Source organism: Thunnus albacares, chromosome 9 (assembly GCF_914725855.1).
Source record: "Thunnus albacares chromosome 9, fThuAlb1.1, whole genome shotgun sequence".
In the NCBI taxonomy this organism is placed as follows: Eukaryota; Metazoa; Chordata; class Actinopteri; order Scombriformes; family Scombridae; genus Thunnus; species Thunnus albacares.
The window spans coordinates 30,400,206-30,421,266 of NC_058114.1; the positions used below are offsets into that span (position 1 = coordinate 30,400,206).

The 21,061-nt window shown below is 40.2% G+C and overlaps 1 protein-coding gene across 2 annotated transcripts in view; it reads right to left on the bottom strand.

Moving 5' to 3' along the window:
• Positions 1–1,013: 1,013 nt before the first annotated feature.
• Positions 1,014–21,061, bottom strand: part of slc1a7b (solute carrier family 1 member 7b) — a 44,771-nt gene continuing 24,723 nt past the window's right edge. Inside the window, exons 4-11 of one of the 2 annotated variants that reach the window (XM_044362773.1) lie at positions 14,853–14,895; positions 14,517–14,748; positions 13,028–13,127; positions 9,653–9,886; positions 8,392–8,586; positions 3,611–3,745; positions 3,335–3,434; positions 1,014–2,866 (exon numbers count right to left, since the gene is read on the bottom strand). In XM_044362773.1, coding sequence (XP_044218708.1) covers positions 2,606–2,866; positions 3,335–3,434; positions 3,611–3,745; positions 8,392–8,586; positions 9,653–9,886; positions 13,028–13,127; positions 14,517–14,748; positions 14,853–14,895 — 1,300 coding nt within the window. In that variant the 3' untranslated portion in view covers positions 1,014–2,605. Of the gene's footprint in view, positions 2,868–3,329; positions 3,435–3,610; positions 3,746–8,391; positions 8,587–9,652; positions 9,887–13,027; positions 13,128–14,516; positions 14,749–14,852; positions 14,896–21,061 lie in introns of both variants that reach the window. The other variant, XM_044362774.1, reaches the window with a different exon arrangement.

Consider the following 21,061-nt stretch of genomic DNA (forward strand, 5'->3'; position numbering starts at 1 on the left):
GGATTTCACAACTTTTCTCACTCTTTACTTCAAATGTCAACTTTTCAAATACATCCGTACATGTTCGAGCCATAATCCAATCCGAAATATGAGAGTGCATAATGCAAACAACACATGGAAAAACCTTAGCAACAACCTTAGCAACAAAGGCTATGGAATGGACAGCCGTTTACCTTATGGGCCGACGTCCGCAGGGTAGAAAAAACTGTTGCAAACTAGAAGTTCAGAGCAGGCTGAAGCCCTGGCTTTTGACTTGCAGGGAGCATTTTCACATCAGTTCACCTCAAGTTTTGGAACTTTGACCATGTTTAACATCTGTCGTCATAACAGAATATTAATAACAGAAAATCATCAAAAATCATATGTCTCCTTTAATTAGTATGTTTCATAAATGTACAGAGACTAAAGAAAAAGGAGACAGACTGAAGGGAAATAACGGAAAGTACTGAAGTGCCTGGTTAGTTCTGAGATAAGTCCAAGCCAGAGCTGTCACACACACATGCGCGCACGGTTGGTGTGTACCTTGATAGCTAGCTACAGCTAACGTCTTTAAGGTTGGTACATTGGCTGTTTTGGGGTGAATAAACATAAACAGTTCAGCAGTCAAATTCACAAGGATGACCTGAAGTGAAAATTTGCTTTGCTCTGTCTGAACAAAGAGGGTACGAAACTCATAGTTCTCATTCTGCCCAAAACTGCTCTCAGTTCAACCTAAGCTAATACTGTATGAGGCTTCAGTTGTGCAAGTTATCTAATTCAAGATGGTGTTTCCCAATTGACTGTCTTTAAATAAACAAAAGAGAGAGCATCTGGAGGAAAATAAGATAAACAGATGGAGTTCCAAACAAGTTTTCATGTCAGCCCAAGTTTGAGATGTGACTCACAAACAGACACACACAAACACACTTCACAAGAGTTGGAGCGTGTTGATAGTGAGCAAGAGCTAATGTCTATACTAGAAAACTAACAGTAATTATGTGTAACAAAGAATGTCTGCCATATGTGACTTTGGAGTGATGCTAAGGCGCAATCTAGAGTTCTGCATCCATTTTAGAGTATTTTCAATTGTCATTTAATAATCTCTCGCCCTTTCTCTCATTGACTTTCTGCCAATCGTCTGCATCAATGTGTGTCATGTGTTACAAGCAGATACGCAATGCCCTCTGGGAGGTGGAAAGATAAACAGAGTGTCACCAAAGCATTAGCATTAGCTTGGTGAGCTGGAGGTCAGTAATGGATGAAATAAAGCAAAAGGGGAGCTTCGTAAAATCCCCAATGATTCGAGGAAAGCTGTTGCATTGTGGGGACATTATGACCTTGTTGTGACAAGAGATAAAAACCTCCAAACTTCAACTCTTAAAGATCATTGCAATTGCCCTTACAAAGTTCTGTTCTGGATTATAACTATTCTCAAATTCTACGGGTCCAATCAGGTCAGGTAGGAAAGACTCGGGTATGGGCCAGTTTCGGACCTCAGTTTTAGGCCCATGCAGAATTCTAGTACAATCATTTCTGGGCCATCATGAAAAGGAGGAATGATTACAGCAAATAACTCTTTCATTGTACGTATTGCCACACGAGTATTGTTTAAACATAGATCCAAAAAGAGCCAAACCTGTCCTTAAACTGTATTGCATCAATGCATAAATGGTAAAAATAACCGATACAGCAGAAATCCAAAGGCTCCAAATCAAGCTCATGTGTTGTAGATATTAAAATATTTTGATCTCTTGTTTGATATTTTCCATATAGTAGCAAAAAACAAAACAAAACAAAAATACTCAACCAACAAACAAGAACCTTTTGGTTTATGTTAAAATACCATGGGTAGTTTTCAGGCTGTTCAAGTGCCAGGAAAGTTTAAAACAAGTGCTCCTGAGGCGGTTCAAATACTTGACACCATTCAAATCTCTATTTTGCCCATGTATTGAAGTTATGATCACAAGGGAAAGTGAAGTTTCTGATCTTCTTCTTCAGTCCTCTCTTCCCTGTTATCGCTGTTAGCCTAGCACCACCAGCAATGTTAAGGCAAAATTAAACAATGTGGGCATTTCACTTTGCCTCCTGATTATTGAACTGTCCTGCAATCCTGTCTTTTCTTTTTTTATGACAAACCACTTGCTGCTTGCAGTAGTATAAAATATAATAAACACTTGTTTTATTAACATGTTGCACACGGACAAATCAAATTTAAGAAATCATATAAAATGTCAATATCAAATAGAAATCAGTTAATCAGGTGTGAGTGCAAGTTCTCACACCTGTATTCAGAGTCTGGGCGTTCAGGTGCAAGCTCACTGTGCAGGTCCAGAACAAGGACAAGTGTTTTATGAGTAAAATCTTATGGTTGTCCTTTTGGTGTCATAAATTCCACTGTCAGTGTGACTCTTGTCCACTCTTACAGTTCATATACCAACAGCTTCACATTAAAATGCCTCCTCTTTATATTCACGACAATATCACATGCGTTTTGACTCCAAAATAAGTTGAGACTTGCAGAGGAGCTTCGGCATGCTGTCCTACCACCTGTAGAGGTGTCCTTTGCTCAGAGGTCCTCATCAGTGCAACCATGCAGACAACCCTGACATTAAACTCCAGGAGGAGGCTATACATTGGTCTCAAGGCCATTCATGTCAATGGCACACTGTTCTTTACTCTTCTTCAGGTGCCTCGGAGGGATCGGAGGCTGTTTCCTCTCTGATGATGGCCGGACGCCCTCTTCTAGCTGCATGAGTCGTGCCACGTCAGGAGGGACAAGCTTGTGTTTGGCCCCTGAGGAAGGGGGTCGGTAGTTGCCGTTGTTGTTGTGACAGTTCATCAGAGGTGGGGTGTTAATCGTGGGTTTGGTCTCACAGATCAAAGGCACCTGGGGGCCAAAAGGGCCACAGCAAGGGAAGGAGAAAAGGGAATTATAAGAAGATGATGATTCAAAATGAAGATTAAGGGAAGGATATCATGCCAGGAAGGAAACAAGGAATTAAGAAGGATGTTACGTCAAGAGACTTTCCAATTACAGCAGTTACACACAAATGCATCCTTCCCTCCTAAATGCCTCACTAATCTGCTGTTTTGGTGTGTTGAGCAAAAGCTTTGACATTTAAAGAAACAGAAAAGGCAATGACATCATGGGGTTTTCAGCTTCAGGAAGTAGTATTGGCAGCACCCTGGGGGACCAACATTTGATTGTAACAGCTTGATCATTAAGAACCAGTACTTGATAGCTTTTGAACTGTGACAAAATAAGGTCTTTGTGTAATTGTGTCTTGCATGTAGTTTTGTTGCTTTCTGCAGAGAAAAGAAATGTGTTAGGGCTAAAGCCACAGTTAAAACTCACCCCATCTCCCTCTTTCATGAAGTCTTTCCTGCAGATGTGCGCCATGATGCCTGTGGCCAAAGCATCACCCATTACATTCACCATGGTTCGGAATCTGTCTCTGTACAGGAAGAAGATATATAAGAGAGGATATGAATGAATTTAAAGATGAAACATCCCTGGACATTCTGGCCTAAAATAAGATGAAGAAGATGGGGCTTGTGTGTTTTTGCTCTGGGATGATTAGTTTGGATTTGTCACACAAAAAAGATGGAAGTGAGCACATATACTACTTACAATGCCCAATCTACTGCAATGATGAGAGTGATGTCATCGGTTGGCAACCCCACAGATGTTAGCACTATCACCATGGTTACCAGTCCAGCTTGTGGTATCCCTGCTGCACCAATACTGGCTGCAGTGGCTGTGATGCTGGTGGAGATTTGGAAATATGATGTGATTACAGAGAAAAGCTGTTGTGGTCACTGTTGCTGTTGACATGAACACATACAAGACATTGGAGGCCAATACACGTTCAAAGGTCACAAGGATGTGCTATTTTTAGTCCTTGTTATTTTCAATACCTTTATCTCCACTCCCTTTTCTTTTCTAATTCTTTGTCCATCCTCTCTCTTGTGGCACTAACTGATTTCTTTACATGAAATTTACTGTTGACGTTGGTATTTAGTTTTTTAACTAGGAATTTGCCCTGATGAATATACAAATACTTTACTAGTGTGTAGAATTTGAAACTTCTGACTTTGGCCACAGTGCTCATATAAGCAAGACTAAGATTCTGTAGCCATGCTAGTGGCTCTGTAAGGCTGTCTCCAGGCACAGGGGTGCTTTGTGCTAAATGCTAAAATTAGCATGCTAACATGCTCACAGTAACAGTGCTAACATGTTGATGTTTATCAGGTATAATGTTTACCACTCTTATCATCTTAGTTCAGCATGTTAGCATGCTAACATTGGCTACTTAGCACTAAACACAGACTACTGCTGATGGTGCTAAACTAAATGTCAGGGGATGACCAAAGTTATAGCAATTTGTCCTGAGGGAGACATGAATGCTTGTATCAAATTGCATGGCAATCCTTGCAATAGTTGTTGAGACATTTCCCTAAAAACTACAAAGGTTAACATCATGGTGGCGCAAGAGGAAAAGTCAGGATATCACCAACCTTAGTGGGATACACTATTTAGGAACAACGAATTTCCATACAAAATTTCATGGCAATCCATTCAGCAGATGTTGAGATATTTCAGTCTGGACCAAATTGGTGCACTGACCAACACCAGACAAACACTGCCACCCCTCAAGCCATGACAGAGGAGCTGAGTCAATTGTAAGTGGACTGGTTTTAGATTCTTGAAAGCTAAAGATACCTTTTGGATGACAGTTGAAACATCTTCAAGAATCAAAAACCAATGCAGTTGCCCTTGACTCAGTTCTTGTGGGTATACCATGGCCTTGATGACTGAGAATCTTCATACTGTTGACATAATGTACAATTTATGTAACAAGGCAGAAAGTAAGGGTGTAAAGGTCAGGGTTGGACTATAATGTAGCACATCTTATTTTTATACAGGAGAGTTTTATCCAAGTATCATATCTCATCCCAGACCTGCAATTAACAATTGTCATTTAGTTAACCGTAACCACAATGTTTCCCAAACCTTTAAGTCCCCCTCCACTCAAAAATTTGTTTTTCTTACTTTTACTTCACTTGGCTGTTTGACCTTGTTTTTTTGTGGTGTTGTATGTTATCTGCTGGGGATTCTCAATTGTGTCAAACATAATTTAGCCCTCCTTTAGTCTTGGCATTCTTACAGACTGAGCCAGTCTTTTATTGCGCTACCCTACTTCTCCTATGAGCAGCAGCAGACAGCAGGTAGGTTGTTTTGACAAATGCTTGCAGCAATTACTGATCAAAAGAATTTGAAGGAAAAGTTAAGGTTGTACACTCTAGATTCAATTAATAAATTATCTTATTCTCCAAATTAGTTTATGGGGTTGAATCTAAAGATAAGGCTGGCATTATTGATTTGTTCACCTAAGTAATTAAGAGAATAAATTAATAATGTCTCCATAGCAACTGTCCATCTACAAACTGATTAAAAGCATCTTCTTATATGTTACAATGGTGCATAATTCTAAAGACTGTGTAGAGAGTGAACTACATGCTAGTGGACATCTGATATCTCATGCAGATCCAGAGGTTGAGGATGATGATCCTACCACTACAGCATGATGGTGAGAGATGGGGATGGGGGGGTTGGGGTCAGAGGTCCAGCAGTGGCGTGACTGGAATATTGTGGTTTATCAAGGTCATGTGGCTCTTTTCAGTGAGAGATAAGCAGATACTTTCAATCTACCGTTGCTATATGGAATTATATGGAAAACATACAGGGGACAAAACATGAAAACTTCTCCTTTTTGGGGGGTAAAATGGTGATGTGGTTGATCGTCTTAATCGGTGAAGACTTCATGACTTTGCCCCGATGATCATGGGCCATTTTCTTAATACATAATTTTTTTTGAGATATTGAATATTAGAATTTGTAAGTTTACCAAAAAGGTTAAAAACACAAGGATATGAGTACATGTTAGCAGCAACATTCAAGTCAAACAAAATTGTATAAAAAGAAGGTCTTATTACTTAATACAGCAGACACGTTTACATTCAAATATTTCAGAAAAGAATTCCATATGTTAAATCTTCTAATAAAGATCTGATCTTTAATGCAGTAGACATGTCACGAACAGAATATTCCCCATTAGTATTTATGCCAGCCAGACATTGCGGAAGCCTCATTGGAAATTCACTGTGGTAGTGTGCTTTTCCTCAGTCTTTAAACATCAATAAGTTTTTCTTATGTGCATCCGTGATACATCTACTAGGAAGATATAGGAGAAGATACACTGGACTGAGTTCATGATTAATTCCCCTGATCTTTCAAAAATTCATTCACACTGTACAGGATAGCTACGAAATATTTTTTGTAATAGGGACACAAGAAACACAAGAAGCATTTGCCTCACACTTAAAGCACAACAGAGCCTGCTTTTAATTATGAAAGACGATCAGGAGGTAAGTCCACTTTATCTTGTATTGCTTGCAAGTTGTAATGCTTTTGTCTGATTGCAGATTATTTTCTGTGCACATCTGTTTTTTGTAATCTCTACTTCTAATTCTCTCTCCCAGTAGGTCACTCCCAGGCCTTCAGCACCAGCAGAGAAGTAGTCTTTTAGGGCATTTTTTAAATTATTGTTGGTTTGCTCTGGTCTGAATCAGTGGATGAGTTGGATGTGGTTGGATCATGTTCCCACCACAAACAAACTGCTCCAGAATCTGTTTGCGACTGGACCAAGCCTTGGTGAAGTTGTTTTGGTCTGCACCGGAGTACAAATGCTGTGTTCAGATCTGCTCAAATGAATCATACCAAGGGGGATAGCGATTAAACCAGACTAAACCATGCAGGTTTGAAAATGCCCTTAGAGTGCATTATAAGGTATTGGCTGATGTCAGTATGAAATACCTGCTTCCCCAACTTTAGACATTAAAAAGAATAAATGCAAGAGATCATTTCTAGATTTTAAGAAAGTAGGCAGGATTTGAATTTATCTCTCTTTTATCATTCTTCCCACAACTGTCACTTTTTGTACACAACCAGCACAACACTATAAATGCTTTTGAGGAGATACTGTCCAAAAGTGTGCACAGTTGCCATCCTTTGTATGTTTCACCATGCTAGGCCAGCTCTATTATGATAGGCTTTTTGTCTCAAATTTTAGTGTGGTCACTGGGAACCGCTACAAATACATTTTCTTTCAGTCAAACAAACTAGACCATTCTTTTCTAAATGTATCATTATCAGGGGGCTTTACTGCTCATGATAACATAAATACTTGACATTCCCCATACCGTTCCACCTATCACAAAAACCAGGCTATGCAAACCAAGCTTTGTATTTTGATCATGTCTGCTGTAGTGTCATAAAGGGATACTAGATACAGCAATGACTAGGCTCTCCCTTCATGTCTTTTTTCTGGTTCTGTCCCATTCCATCAAGCACAGAGCTACACTGAACTGTTCCAGGTGGGGACTGTGTTAACAAAAACGATCTGCCAAAAAATAAGAGCAAGTTGTGCATGAATGTTATCCTGGATATTTCCTCAATACACCACACTTCTACTTGAAGCCTTAATTGTATTATGTGCAACACTTAAATTACTGATAACTATACTAAGGGGACATTTTGATCATGAAGCTTCAATGTAATGGGAAACATTCAAATTGAGAGTGACAGGCAGTGTTCATTTGTAAAGTGACATTTCCTGGATTCTGATGCACCCAAATGATGTTTTCATCTAAAGAGAGTCTGGCTACCTTACAAATGCAGACAATCATCCTGCCTCTTTTTTGAGATCATCAGTATCATCGGCCATTCTCTGCATCTTCTTGTCAAGCACCTTTATTCACTGTTGTGCCTGATCAGAAGCTGTCTTCTCCAAGAGATTCAATCCTTGGTTTCCGTCCTTCTTCTCTGAAAAGCTTTTCAGGCCCAGGCTCTGAATCTTTTTAAACAGTGCGTTCAGATGCATATTAATGATTCTCAATATGTTTTCTTTGATTTCTTGGAGGTCTTGATGAAAGGCCTGCTACTTGATGAAAGGACCTCGCTACTGATTGAGTCTCTTCAGCACCTGATTGGAGGCTGGGCATGCTTGTCAAACAGCCATCCTTGTTATAGTTATAACCATTTTTTTGAACAGCATAGTGTAAGAAAGACTCAAAAATTACTTATCAATGGTCATATAACTGTGTCCAATACATAAACACTGAAGTAAATTTGTTTTGCAACTAATCAGATCAGAAAAGCATAGAAAACAGGGAAAATTACAGCAGATACTTTAAAAACCAGAGATGTAAACATGCCATAATATATTTCTGCTATTCAGTGTGGAGGATTTATTGTGGTTGATATCATTGCTTTCAAATCCCAATGATACAGTATCTTTACTGTATTAATGAGCTTAGAAGCACAGATGGCATACTGCACAGTCCACTGACCTGATGGTGATGATCTGGCCAAAGTCCAGCTCATAATTATTAACTTGTGCGATGAATATTGCTGCCACAGCCTCATAGAGAGCGGTGCCATCCATATTGATGGTGGCGCCCACAGGCAGCACAAAACGGATGATGCGGCGGTCAATGTGGTTGTTCTCTAAGAGGCACTTGAAGGTTATAGGCAATGTGGCAGAGCTGAGGAAAACAGAAAAAAGAGGGAGCACAGAACATTCAAAGGTCAGGCAAAAAATTGTTACATAACCACCTCCTAATTTCACCTGCATGCATGTGAACAAGTAGTATCTTTTATGGTTTGTTGTGGTGAAAGAAACAGCTGGAACTGCTAAGAGCACAAACAGATGCAATAAGGTTTAACAAGACATTCAGATGCAGATGCTTTCTGCTGATCAGAACCCAGGAAGCACATGCATGTATGATGATGACTGGTCACTGCAGCAGGCACTCAGTCTGACCCTGGCCTGGCCCAGACACCACTTGTGTCTTGTGATCACCATCACCATTATACCACAAACTGAATACACACTGCCTTCTCCAGTCTGCCCCAACAACAAGGACTGATTTCACATGGAAAAACTTGGAATTTAATGGACCATACCAGTGTTTTGTGTATCAAATCACATAACTTTACATTGTAGAGGAGCATTTTCCTAAGCACACAGTTGTGATTTAGATTCGATTTAGGTTTGTCGCTTTCCTACCTTCCAGGCAGCCACTGGTTTTCGTACATTTCCATATGGGCTGAATATGAAACCTGTCTTAAATCTACCACAGTGAACATGATGTCTGCTAATATAACCAGGCAAAAACATGCGATAACACTGACATGGTCATTTAAATTCATGAGTGAGTTTATATAGAGGAGCTATATCCTAAACTATCAGCCACATGTGCATGCACACATGCATTACTGAGCACACACACAGACACATATGGCTAGTTGCCAGACCAATCAAATATGTGGAATGCTCCTTTACATTCCCATCTCTTCCCACACACACCAGATGTTTTCTGCTCTCCCAACGTCCCTTTGAGGCTTTTCACAGTAGTGTTCCAGTAAAAGGAAAGAGAGGGAAACAATGTGCGGTATTAGGACACAGGGATGTTTTTATTTCAAACTAGTATAGTATAGTATAGTATAGTATATAATTTTGATTCTAAAATGAGAAAATAAAAAAGTAAATTTCTTTACTATACAAATGAAATTTGAATTGAATTTTACTTTTCACTTAGTTTCCTTTACCTGGAGGAGGTTGCCAGGGCGATGAGCAGGGCTTGCAGGATTCCCCGAATGTAAACAATGGGGCTCTTTTTGGTGATGAAGAAGTACATGGCAGGCAGAATGAACAAGCCATGCAGCACCAGACCAAACACCACAGTGACGGCATAGAAACCCAGTTTCTTCCCCATGGCTGACGGATCGCTCATCTCCAGGATCTTACCAGCCACCAGGAACACGATGCCAAATGGGAAGTACCTGGCAGGATGAGGAAAGCCAGAGCTTGAAGTCAGCAACAGTGGCTATGAAGCCTTATAAAAGTTATACAAAAAAGAGATTAGTTGACCTATGGACGGGTTTCCGCTATCAAGCAAGGATATAGAATCACAAAGGGGTTGAAATATGTTCAATATTCTAAGAAACCGCCCTGTGTACACAAATAGCTATTACCAGTAATCTGGTCAGAGCCCTGGATTTTATTAAGGTGGTGGATTTTGCACATACACTGGTGAGGAAAAAACAAAGGTTGCAATGTTGTAACCCTAGCTTCATAAGCACAGACAGAGCCCTCTACTGGACTCTATGGGTAATACTCCACTCAAATCACACACACGCAATTGGACGTAGCTGGCCAATCAGGACACGCCTACCGATTATGTGCATCCTGAACCCTATATTAGCAGTGTCTCACTGCCACTTACCATCCAAAACCACTTCAGCAGTCGGCGTGGGAGCAGCAGGGTTCATCAGTAGAGGGCTCTGCCTGTGCTTATAGAATTTGTAACCTTCGTTCTATCTCACACAGGCTCCGCCCTCTACTAGACTCTATGGGTACAGTAGGCGGAGCCCGATGAATGTACGCCCTGCCGTGTCATATCATCAGACTGCCTCACCGAGCCCAGCCAGCCACAGGCGGCCTGCCTACTACTTTATAAACCCAGCCGATCAGCAGAGCAGTTGGGGGCCCAACCCAGTCCAGTCAACACGGACAAGAGCTGGTTGAAAAAAATGGCCTAACCTCACTGGGGTCATAGGTCGTATGCCAAACACCCTGCACACCCAATTTCCCAAGTCATCTTGGATCACAGGAGACTGCTGGTGTATAATTGCACCTGTGAGCACAGACCTTGAAAAGGAGCCCCTCATGTCCAAGAGAGGCGTAGAACAGGACACCACTGTACATATGTCCTCGACACTCACCCCACCAAACAGGCCATAGATGCTGCCATGCCATGTGTGGAATGCACTCAGACCACAGTGGGGGGCCCTTACTCACCTGCCTGTAGGCTTGAGAGATGCACTCACAAAGCCAACTAGCTAGGCACTTCGGAGGTGGGGTGGAGGACAAAATGGCTCTATCTGAATAGTTCTCAACCTAAACAAGCTCCTTATGTTCTTAGGAACAAAGGAGGGGTTTGGTCTGAGACTAGCACTACTGTGGTCACCACGAAGCAGCAAACAGCTGCGTTGAACCAAGAGGGCACCCAACTCGCTCACTCTCTTGGTTGAAGTCAGCGCAAGCACAAAGCTGTCTTGATTGACAACTCCTTTATAGAGGAGCACTCCAGTGGCTCATAGGGATCACTCATACAGCCTCGAGCACCACTGGCTTTTTCCACTGGGGGGTGGAGACACGCCTCACCACCCGTTGTCTCCTGACCCTTTGCAGGAAACACTTCATGAGGGAGTGGGTGAGGACAAGTCCGTCGCCAAACCCCTCATGACAGGAGGAAATGGCTGCATATACTTAGCAGTGGCATGAGACAGCCCCTTATCCACCAGGTATTGTAGAAAGGAGAGGACCAGAGTTGGAATCCTTCCAGTTTATGGCAAAGCCTAACTGACTAAAGTGCAGCACCAGTCTGGCAGTTTGGAAAATGGCCCATTCTCTGGACCTGGCCATGACAATGAGGTCATCTAAGTGGAAGAAGACACTCATGCCACTGTTGCGCAGTGGTTGCAGCACCGTGTCCACATACTTGTTTAATGTGTGGGAAGCCAGGGAGTAGCCAAATGGTAGCCTGTTGTACTTGTAGGCTATCCCCTGGAAGGCGAAACACAGGAACTTCCTGTGTTACGGCGCCGCCTCAATGTGAGAATATACCTTTCAGATTAATGGTGGTGAACCAGTCGCTTGGTTAAATCAGTTCCAGCAATCTCCTGATGGTCAGCATGCAGAACGTCTTTCTGGTGATGCATTGGTTCAGAATGTAGATCCAAAATGGGTCTGAAACCTCCCATCTTCTTGGGAACCAGGAAGTACGCGGTGTAAAACCCCTTCTGTCTGTTGTGAGTGGGAACGACAAAGACAGCCTGTTTTGATAACAGGTCCTAGATCTCTTCAGAGAGAAACTCTATTTCCCCTTGGGAGAATGGATTTATCTCCTTGATGCCCAAGAACGGAGAAATATGTGAGAACTGGAGAGAATAACCCAGTCTCAGTGTTTTGTCCATCCACTCCAATAACACACAGCTGAGATGCCATTCCTTGTAAGAGGAAGAGGACAGATGGTCAGCTGTGGGGTGGCAGCCAGGAAGCTGTGATACTCTGCTTTGGCCCTCACCACCGCCAAACCTTCCATTAATGGAAGTTTGGCCCATGGGGGCCGGCATCAAAAGGGCCAAGAGATTTGTCTGAACTTCTCACTGCAGCATAGGCGACTCCGCGGTCATGGGAGGACCAGTGCTGTGGTGACTCTGTCGAGGTGATGTTGAAGCAGTGGAGGCTGTAGGCACTCTACCCTGCCTGCGCACTCTCCTTCTCGCCATGGCATCACACCTCATCTCCTCTCTGATTTGAAGAACAGGCAAGTAGCAAATGATGTCTCAGTTGCACCTTCTTTTCTTCGAGCCTCTTCAAGTGCTGAGTGACAGAGGAGAGGGATCTGAAGAGACTGTCCAGTACTATGGGAGCTCCCAGGAGGTCCTAACTGTCCTTCCTATGTAGGGCAGTGAGTCCCAACCACATGTGATGTGAGCCTACTGTAGCAAGAGACATCACCCGTCCTGCGGCAGATGCAACACCTAGAATGAGGTTGTTAATCTGACCAATGGTGGGTCTGGGACAGACACAGGTGACATCTCACTAGTTGTACAACAAAATTTGTGCAGTGTGGGTTAGCATTATCCCTAGCTGCCATTTCTCACTGTAATTACATCTGTCATGTCAGCTAACTAGAGCTGACTGATGTCTATAAGTGCGGCATGTACCTCTAAACGGAAAAGAGTAAAAAGTTGTTGTTTTTAAATACTGAAAATGTCCATATATCATGACATTGTGGCAATCAATGTTTTTACCCCCATTCTATGTGAAAATTCCCTTTGTTACTGAGAAGCCCTTCCATAGCTTCCAAAAGTAATATATATATATATGTACTGTATGTTTACAGAAATCATTACCATATAACAATGGCAACGATTCTAAGGACAGCCTCATTCAGGCTCTGGCAGAAGTTCACCAAGGCGCTGCCGTTTGGCCCCATCCTTCCCAACATAATACCTGTGAAAATATAAAGCACATCTTTAAAATAAAGCATTAAAGGATTTGGCTGGTGATTTTCGTTATTTTCTTATTGTCAAGAAATCTCATGTGCAGAGCCAGACCAAGAATGAACTCATCCTACAAGTATTGTGTATTGTGGCTATTTCTGAGCGATGGTCAACACTTCAGTGGAGAGAAGCACACAGGAGGCTTTGATGTCTGAGGGCTGAAGATGTTTATTGACAATACTTGATCAGGGAGAATCGTAAACAGTGAACATCCTAGTTGTTGTAACTCGGATGCTGTCTCTTTCTGAAAGTCTGAATCTTAGTCTTTAACCCAAGCAGATCAGCCTACAATATGAAAAATTAGTCTTGTTGGTTCACTAGTTTCTAAACAAAGGACTGCACTTTACCCATGACATCTTAAGTCATATAGCATTGAGCCTCAGGTCATTGTCAACACATTTTGGTTACACATCTCCACCTATCTTTGTTGTCTAGAAGGGTCCTCTCTGGCCTTGGTTTACCATGGCAATGCTGATATACTCTTTCTCAGGTTTCTGCTTTCACCAAAACGTCACAGACAGCTGAAGTCTCGAGGAGAGATTAAGAATTACAGTGAGACCGCAAGGCTCAGTTTTGACCCAATTTGTAACTCAGTTTGTAACCCCTAAAGATGAAAAACAATGTGCATGTATCCAAATTCTGATCTATCATATTCCTCTGTGCCATAGACCTCCATTGTTGTCTAATTACCATTAAAAACATGTCAATAAGCCACACTGCTGCAGTGGGTGACATGTTCCTTCGTCCATGAAGACTGTGGTTACCATAATTTGTTTAGAAACGATTCCAAAAAGTAACAACAGCAATAAGATTGTAACCCTCAGGAGAGAGGTACCTAGTATGGCAGACGCCACTGCGATTCTATTTACTGTTTCGCTAGCTTGTTGTGTTATATATCACAACTTCTTGACTTTGTACTACATTATACATTTCTCAAAGAATTTCAGTACAAAGTCTGTAAAGCTCTGTAAATGGAACCACATCACTGTTTTTACTCTTTGGAACCATTTTCCAAACAAGCTACAGTAACCACTGTCTTCAGGGATGAAGAAACATGTCACCCAGTGCAACAGTGTGGCTCACTGACACATTTTTAATAGTTTTTGGACAACAACAGAGGTCTACTGCACAGAAGAATAAGGTATATCAGACTTTAAATACACACACAGTACTTGTAAGTAGAATGAGTTGATTATTGATTTAGCTCTGCACATGAAATTTGTTGACAATAACCAAATATAGAAAGTCGCCAGCCAAATTCTCTAACTTCTTTTAATTAGCAATGATAAATTCTACATCTGAGGCCAAAAGGTACACAACAAATTGAGGTGATAAATACCCATGGTGGCTGAAAAGATAACAATTCCCAGGACATTCATTCCATCACTTGTTCCTTCCCGAGTGCGTATGAGCACATCAGGTGGTGGAGTCAGGTCAAGGGCGAAGTTTTGGATGTCCGTTCCATTATCATCCTGGATACCGTAGATGAGCGCTCGCCGTGTGGTGGACTCTGATTGGGCCTGACTTACTGTAGGCTTGGGTTTCACAATGTACTCGCTACTTGTTCGATACTGTTGCCAGGGAATAGAAACAGAAGCAGAAAGGACTTGCATTTAAGTTCTAAAAGCTAAACCTTTGTGTTTGAAAAGGCTGTATGTGATATCAAAGGTCTCACCTGTTGAAATGTGGCCTGGACCAAGTTAGCTGGGAACATGTTGCTGCAAGGCAGAGATACACAATTATTAAAACACACTGCTGTATGGTTCAGAAAAGCAAGAAAAATATTGGATACTGTATGCTTTTAGGGAGTAAAAAGACCTCACCCCATCAATATTAATCAGTATTAATATTAGGATACTAGGTGTTGTCTTACATATCAATATACATACACTTCTTTATTTATTTTAGATCATATTTATTTTTCAGTTTTTTTCAGACTTATTCAGAATTCTCTCAAATCACATCCTACTTTATTGCAAAACACTGAGAACTCAGATGTTTTAAAGGTTCTTGCTTTGGTGTAAATGAAAAGGCAGTGAGTCATAGTCACCACTTCCAAAGATAACATCCCAGTATTTTGCACTGGCTAACATAATGCAGACCAGGAGGTTGGAACAGGATCAATATAGCTCTCAATCTGTAATCTATTTCCAGGAGAGGTGGTGGTAGGGGACATGATTATTCATATTTTGTAAAAACAAACAAACAAACAAACAAACAAACATAATGAAAACAAACAACAAAATGGAATTATTACATTGTGCCTTCAGGTCTCCTGCTCCATAATTTGATCCAATCCAGGGACATGTACCTCCTGTCTAAACAAACCAAATCATGCTGAAATAAACAGTTTGCTTGCTGGCCTGTTTGCATTTGGGGAAGTTGTGTAATACAGACGCTGGAAATGCTTATTCCACCAGCTTGACCTCACATCAATTTCATAGTTATGGAAAATAATACTGTCTATTTCTTAGGAAGTTCTACAGTTCAAGAAAAACAAGTGGCAGGGTTCATTTGACTGAAACAAATAGCTGAAAGTTTTCATTATCAGTGAAATTTGGTTTATTTAACCATGACCAAAACCTCACTCCAAATACCTTCAGTTGCCCTACCTAAATCTAAACTTTTATCCCACACAACTATGGGGTTGCTTTCCAAATCCTCATTTTAATCCATCCATCCATTGCACTCCACCCACCAGCCACCCTTTTGTTTGGAGAGAGGGATGTGTAAAATATGATAGGCCAGATCAGGTCTGAAAATAATGGCCCAGACAGATAATTTTATCTCGGCTCCTGACTATTAAAATCACCGACAACTGCACAGCTGCTAAAAAGCTAATCGCACACGTAGGTGTGCTTAAAGGATAGGATGTAAATTTTGAAAGATGATATAACACAATTTTCCTTGTACAAATAGAAAGTTAAATTTATAAGAAATAAAACACACCCTTGCTCAAATGAATACACTCATAAGTTTTGCTGCTGCAGCCTTACATGGTCTGGTATGACCAGTTCGCATACGACAGCTAATGTCAGCAAACTCTGCATATAATGCAGTAAGTGCAGTGAGTCAGTTTGCTGACTTTATAACTCTTCTATGTCTCTCTGGTGCTCTGTTATACTACATCTTTGCATTTACCAGTAGCCCATAATTGTCACTTTTGGCCACAGTGGCCACTGCAACAACAAGCAACAAGCATTACATAGACCCACTCTAACTGCATGAACTTATTGTACAGTACAAAACTAAAATACAACGAAATACCCTATCTCTGAAATACAACCAGACCATAAAATACTAACTCTTATCTTAATCAGATCTTAATCCATGTGTAAACCAAATGCATTAGATTTCTAAAAAGTAGACAAATAAAATAACAAAATATAACCTATTTATAAAGACTTCCAGCCCAATATACTATCTCTGACTTTTATCTGCAACACTGTGGACATAGGAACTCATTTGAAAAATAAACCCCAAACCCATGTTGTTTTGTATCATCTGATGTATCCTTATTAAAGACTCTAGATGAAACTATGACTGAAAACATCAGGACAACCAAACAGCTCAGTCTCCTTGCATTCCACCGGTCTTGTACCGAGGCAACAGTGTGAGTCTTTGTTTCTCTCATGAGCTGGCAAACGCGATCATTTTCACATCTATCCAGATTCCAGTGATAAAAATCAAACATGTTTGATATAATTGTGAAGGGTGTGATCACAGTGATGCTCAGTAGGGAGATTCCAAATTTGAAATCCTTGCCTCTCACACACTACAAGGTAACACATAAGATGGCTGTCCATTCCATACTGAAATGTGCTGTTTTAAAGATGCTCTATGGCCTTGAAAACCTGTCATCTTGGCCGATTGAAATTCTAATTGTGTTTCACATGTAGTATTTATACGGGCTTACAGTTCAGCTAGCTTGACTTTAAATAGAAGCAGAGTCTTCTGGAGACTCAGAGTCAGCACTGCACAAAGCACAACAGATGTAAATTTATCCATGAGCCCAAATTAGACAGGTTTTCAATTTGCTATACCTTCACCAAAGAAAGATCACACACTTAAAGAGTATGGTCTAGACCTGCTCTATGTGAAAAGTGCCCTGAGATTACTTTTATTGTAATTTGGCACTATATAAATAAAAATTGATTGATTGATTGATTGATTGACCTAGTGACATTTTAACAGATTTTCAGGATGAAAGAGAGATAACATACCTGCCAAAACAACGTGAAGAAACCAAAAACTTCTGTCATACACAAAACCAAAGAAAACTAATAATGATAGCATAAACAAATCACTGGGCACAATTGATTCTATAGCTGCCTGCTGCAGTTCAGGATACCCTGTGTGTAAAATCCCACAATCCTGCACTGATTAATCCACTGCACACTACCTGCCCAACACATTTGACATTGTGGGTGTATGTGATGTGCTGTTGTGTATGAGCTTCGAGCTTACTCCGGTGCAGTGCATCTTTGATGTTTAAAACTGCACACTGTCCCAATCAATAAATCAAATCAATCAAAACAACAGCACACAGACAAGTTAGCAACTAGCTGATGAACATAGTGCTGAATCAGCTAAAGAAAACAGGGTTAGAGGGAGAATGAAATAGCTGAAAGGTTTCATTTTCAGTGAAATTTGGTTTATTTAACCATGACCAAAACTTCACTCCAATCCTATCAAAAAACCTTCAGTTGCACAATCTAAACTTTAGCTTTTATCCCACAAAACTACAGGGTTGCTTTCCAAAATGTCATTTTAAAAATCATCAACTGCACTCCACCCACCAGCCACCCTGCTGATTGGAGAGAGGGATGTGTAAAATATGATAGGCCAGATCAGTTCTGACAATAATAATAAAAAACAGACCATTTTATCTCTGTATCCCTGTCTATTAAAGTGACCAACAACTGCACAGCTGTACAAACTAAAAACCTAATTGCCCACAAAGGCGTGATAGCTAAAAAATGAATTATGAATCACTTACAGACTCAGGATAACCCTACATGTATAACTGAACAGCTTAAACTTGGGTGTTTATCTGCATAAACCTCCTGTAAATAACAGTAATACAGTAAAATAACTTCTTAGTCAAATACAACCAAACCATAAAGTGCAAAACTGTTGTTGAAGCAGGATTAAACTAGGAACGAAAAAATGTAACCCTCTATGCCAACACAGACTTCTTCTTAAACTTCTGACGTACGTTTTGCTGAATAGCAGCAAAAGAGGTCTTGTGGCAATAACAAGTTAATGGTAAATGCTAAAATTTAGTGTTACAGTAAAACAAGAAGAAAGGAGTCAGCGAACTGACTCATTAATGTCAGTAACACAGCAACATCTGTTTAAGGTTTGCTAACATTAGTCACCAAAACCTACTGGACAGCCTCATTTTAAACCAATGGCAGTTTTATGTGCTGCCAATTAATATTTTCTTATGTAAATAAAAAAGACCAGGAGGAGGAGGAGGAAAAGTAGCAGAAGAAGAAATACATGGGGAAGATCAAACAGTGCTAACAATAGCAGATCATCTTGCATTTCATCGGTCTATAGTGTCAAGAACACAAAATCAAATCACGAAAAAATCTATTATGAATCCAGAAGTTATGCATACATTAAGACATGAACATGGTCCAAAAATGGACATGGACAGTGTGCTGTTCTGGCTATACTACACTGGGCGTCTGTATACATTGACATGTGTACACATGTCAGTGTGTATGTGCTCAGTCATACATTTTGGACCTTCCCGGACATTCGCAGATGACAAGATTTATATCATGTGGACCCTTGTGGCAGTGCAAACAAGGAAAATAAATTAAGCTTTGGTCACAAGCTTTGAAATTACATTATACAGTATAAGTCACGGTTAAAAATTCCCATGTAAAAAAACAAATACAAAGAAACCTATTGTAAGGATGTGCAGTGAAAAGAAAAGAAACATCCACCATCAAGTCCAGCCAGTAATCTTTTTTGAATATCATTCCTCATTTCTCTCCCTTCATTTCCTACAATGTCCAGAAGAATATTTAAAAATAATTGCCAGGGTTAGTTAAATCAGTTTCAGTTTTACTAGTCACTGTTTACTAGTCTCTGTTAGTGCTAAAATGCAGACTAGTTGTCACCTTCTGACTCAATTTTAACACAACATTGTAAAACAGATTCCAAAAATTCAAATATTAAATGCTACTAATATCATGTTTTGTGTGCATGGCTTTGTAATGACACTTAGCAAACACACTTTTGTGAACATACAGTTTAAACTGGCTGCATTCTTAAGGTCACCTGCTGATCCATTCAGCCTGCCTACATAGCTCTGTGCTGTGTGATTAATGGCCTGGACTGAGACTCTTCCCACAGTCCCAGCAACAGCATGAAATAAAATACTCAGATTAAACAACCACACAGATACAATGTATGTCAGGTGACTGTTAACAGCCCTGTTTACGGGTATGAGAAACTGGGTAACGTCTCCTATTAAAGAAGATTAAATGTTTTTTAGTCTACAATGAAGTCATCCTGGAATACGGGAACTGAATATTTTAAGATGACCAATGTTTTTAATCCTGTGTGAGGATTTGTGGCAAATCCAAACAGTCTGAAGAACTATTATCCTGAGAGGATGTCTGATGTCTGCTCTACAAGGCTACTATTACTCACTAAGAATTGAATATATGTGACCATGAGAATGAGGTGGACAATGCAACAGTACTGACAGCCAAACTCTGGCTGTTTTATATCCAATCATTGTTTCTTGTCATATTTAGCCACCACATACAGTGAAACTGATCTTTTAAAAATGCTCAGGTGTAATACATTGGAAATAGCATGTTGGATATGTTGTGAATATTGAAGAAAGGAACTACCATCATGTACATACTGCTTGTATTTTTGAGACAGGCCCATAGAAAACAAAATCATGATATTATGAGAATAAAGTAAGAATATTTGGAGATTTTTTTGAGAATATAAAAACCAAAAAGTTGTATGTGATCAATCAATTTCCAACACCATTAAGTTGTGTATTGAGGAAACCATGTCCCTGTTGTGATCCAGCTGTCGCTTCAGACCCAGTTATGCCACTCAGAAACATGCAGTTGGTTTCGTTTATTAGGACTGATTGTAATGCAAATCTCATACCCATCCAAAACTAAACATCATCTTGTTTTCATTTGTGGAAGCAAAAATATTGGGAGTGATCAAATCCAGATGTTCAATGTCCTTAAATGGGTCTTAACAGATTTTACACACAAGATTCAGTTTACACATGATGAGGTAATCGGGTTTATCTCAACTTGGGATTGAAGACTACAAATTTATAACAGAAAGTCTGTTACAAAGTAGTGGTGTGCAGTTTAAAAGATGATGATGTTAACCAGGCATAGAGGATTTGATTAAAGATGCTACTGGGTTGCGTTATGGGAAATGTAGGATTGAACCTTTTTGGAGCTTGACCCATACTAGCAACTTAAAGTCAGGATCTCTCTCTCTCTCTCTCTCTCTCTCTCTCAGCCTTGCTGCTTAAATTTTGACCAGTCTTTTCTTATATGTCTCTCACAAGTCCCCCAACTATGCGGAAGTGCAATAGTACATCAATAGAGGCTTTTATTACAACTGATCATCATATTACCACTTACTCTCAAAGTTATACAAGTATGTTTCTCTGAATGTAAATACATTTGTGACCTCTTTCTCATTCAATCATGACTTTTTTTTATCCTATGGCTTCATAAAACTCCTTCAAGTATGATAGACTGCCCTCACCTGTTCTGTAGTTTGTAGTGCTACTGTGATGTTTTGTGTTGTACTGAGAGGTATTTATAATATTAAATCTAACCTTGTTGATATAAATAAAAAAAGAGTACATGTATT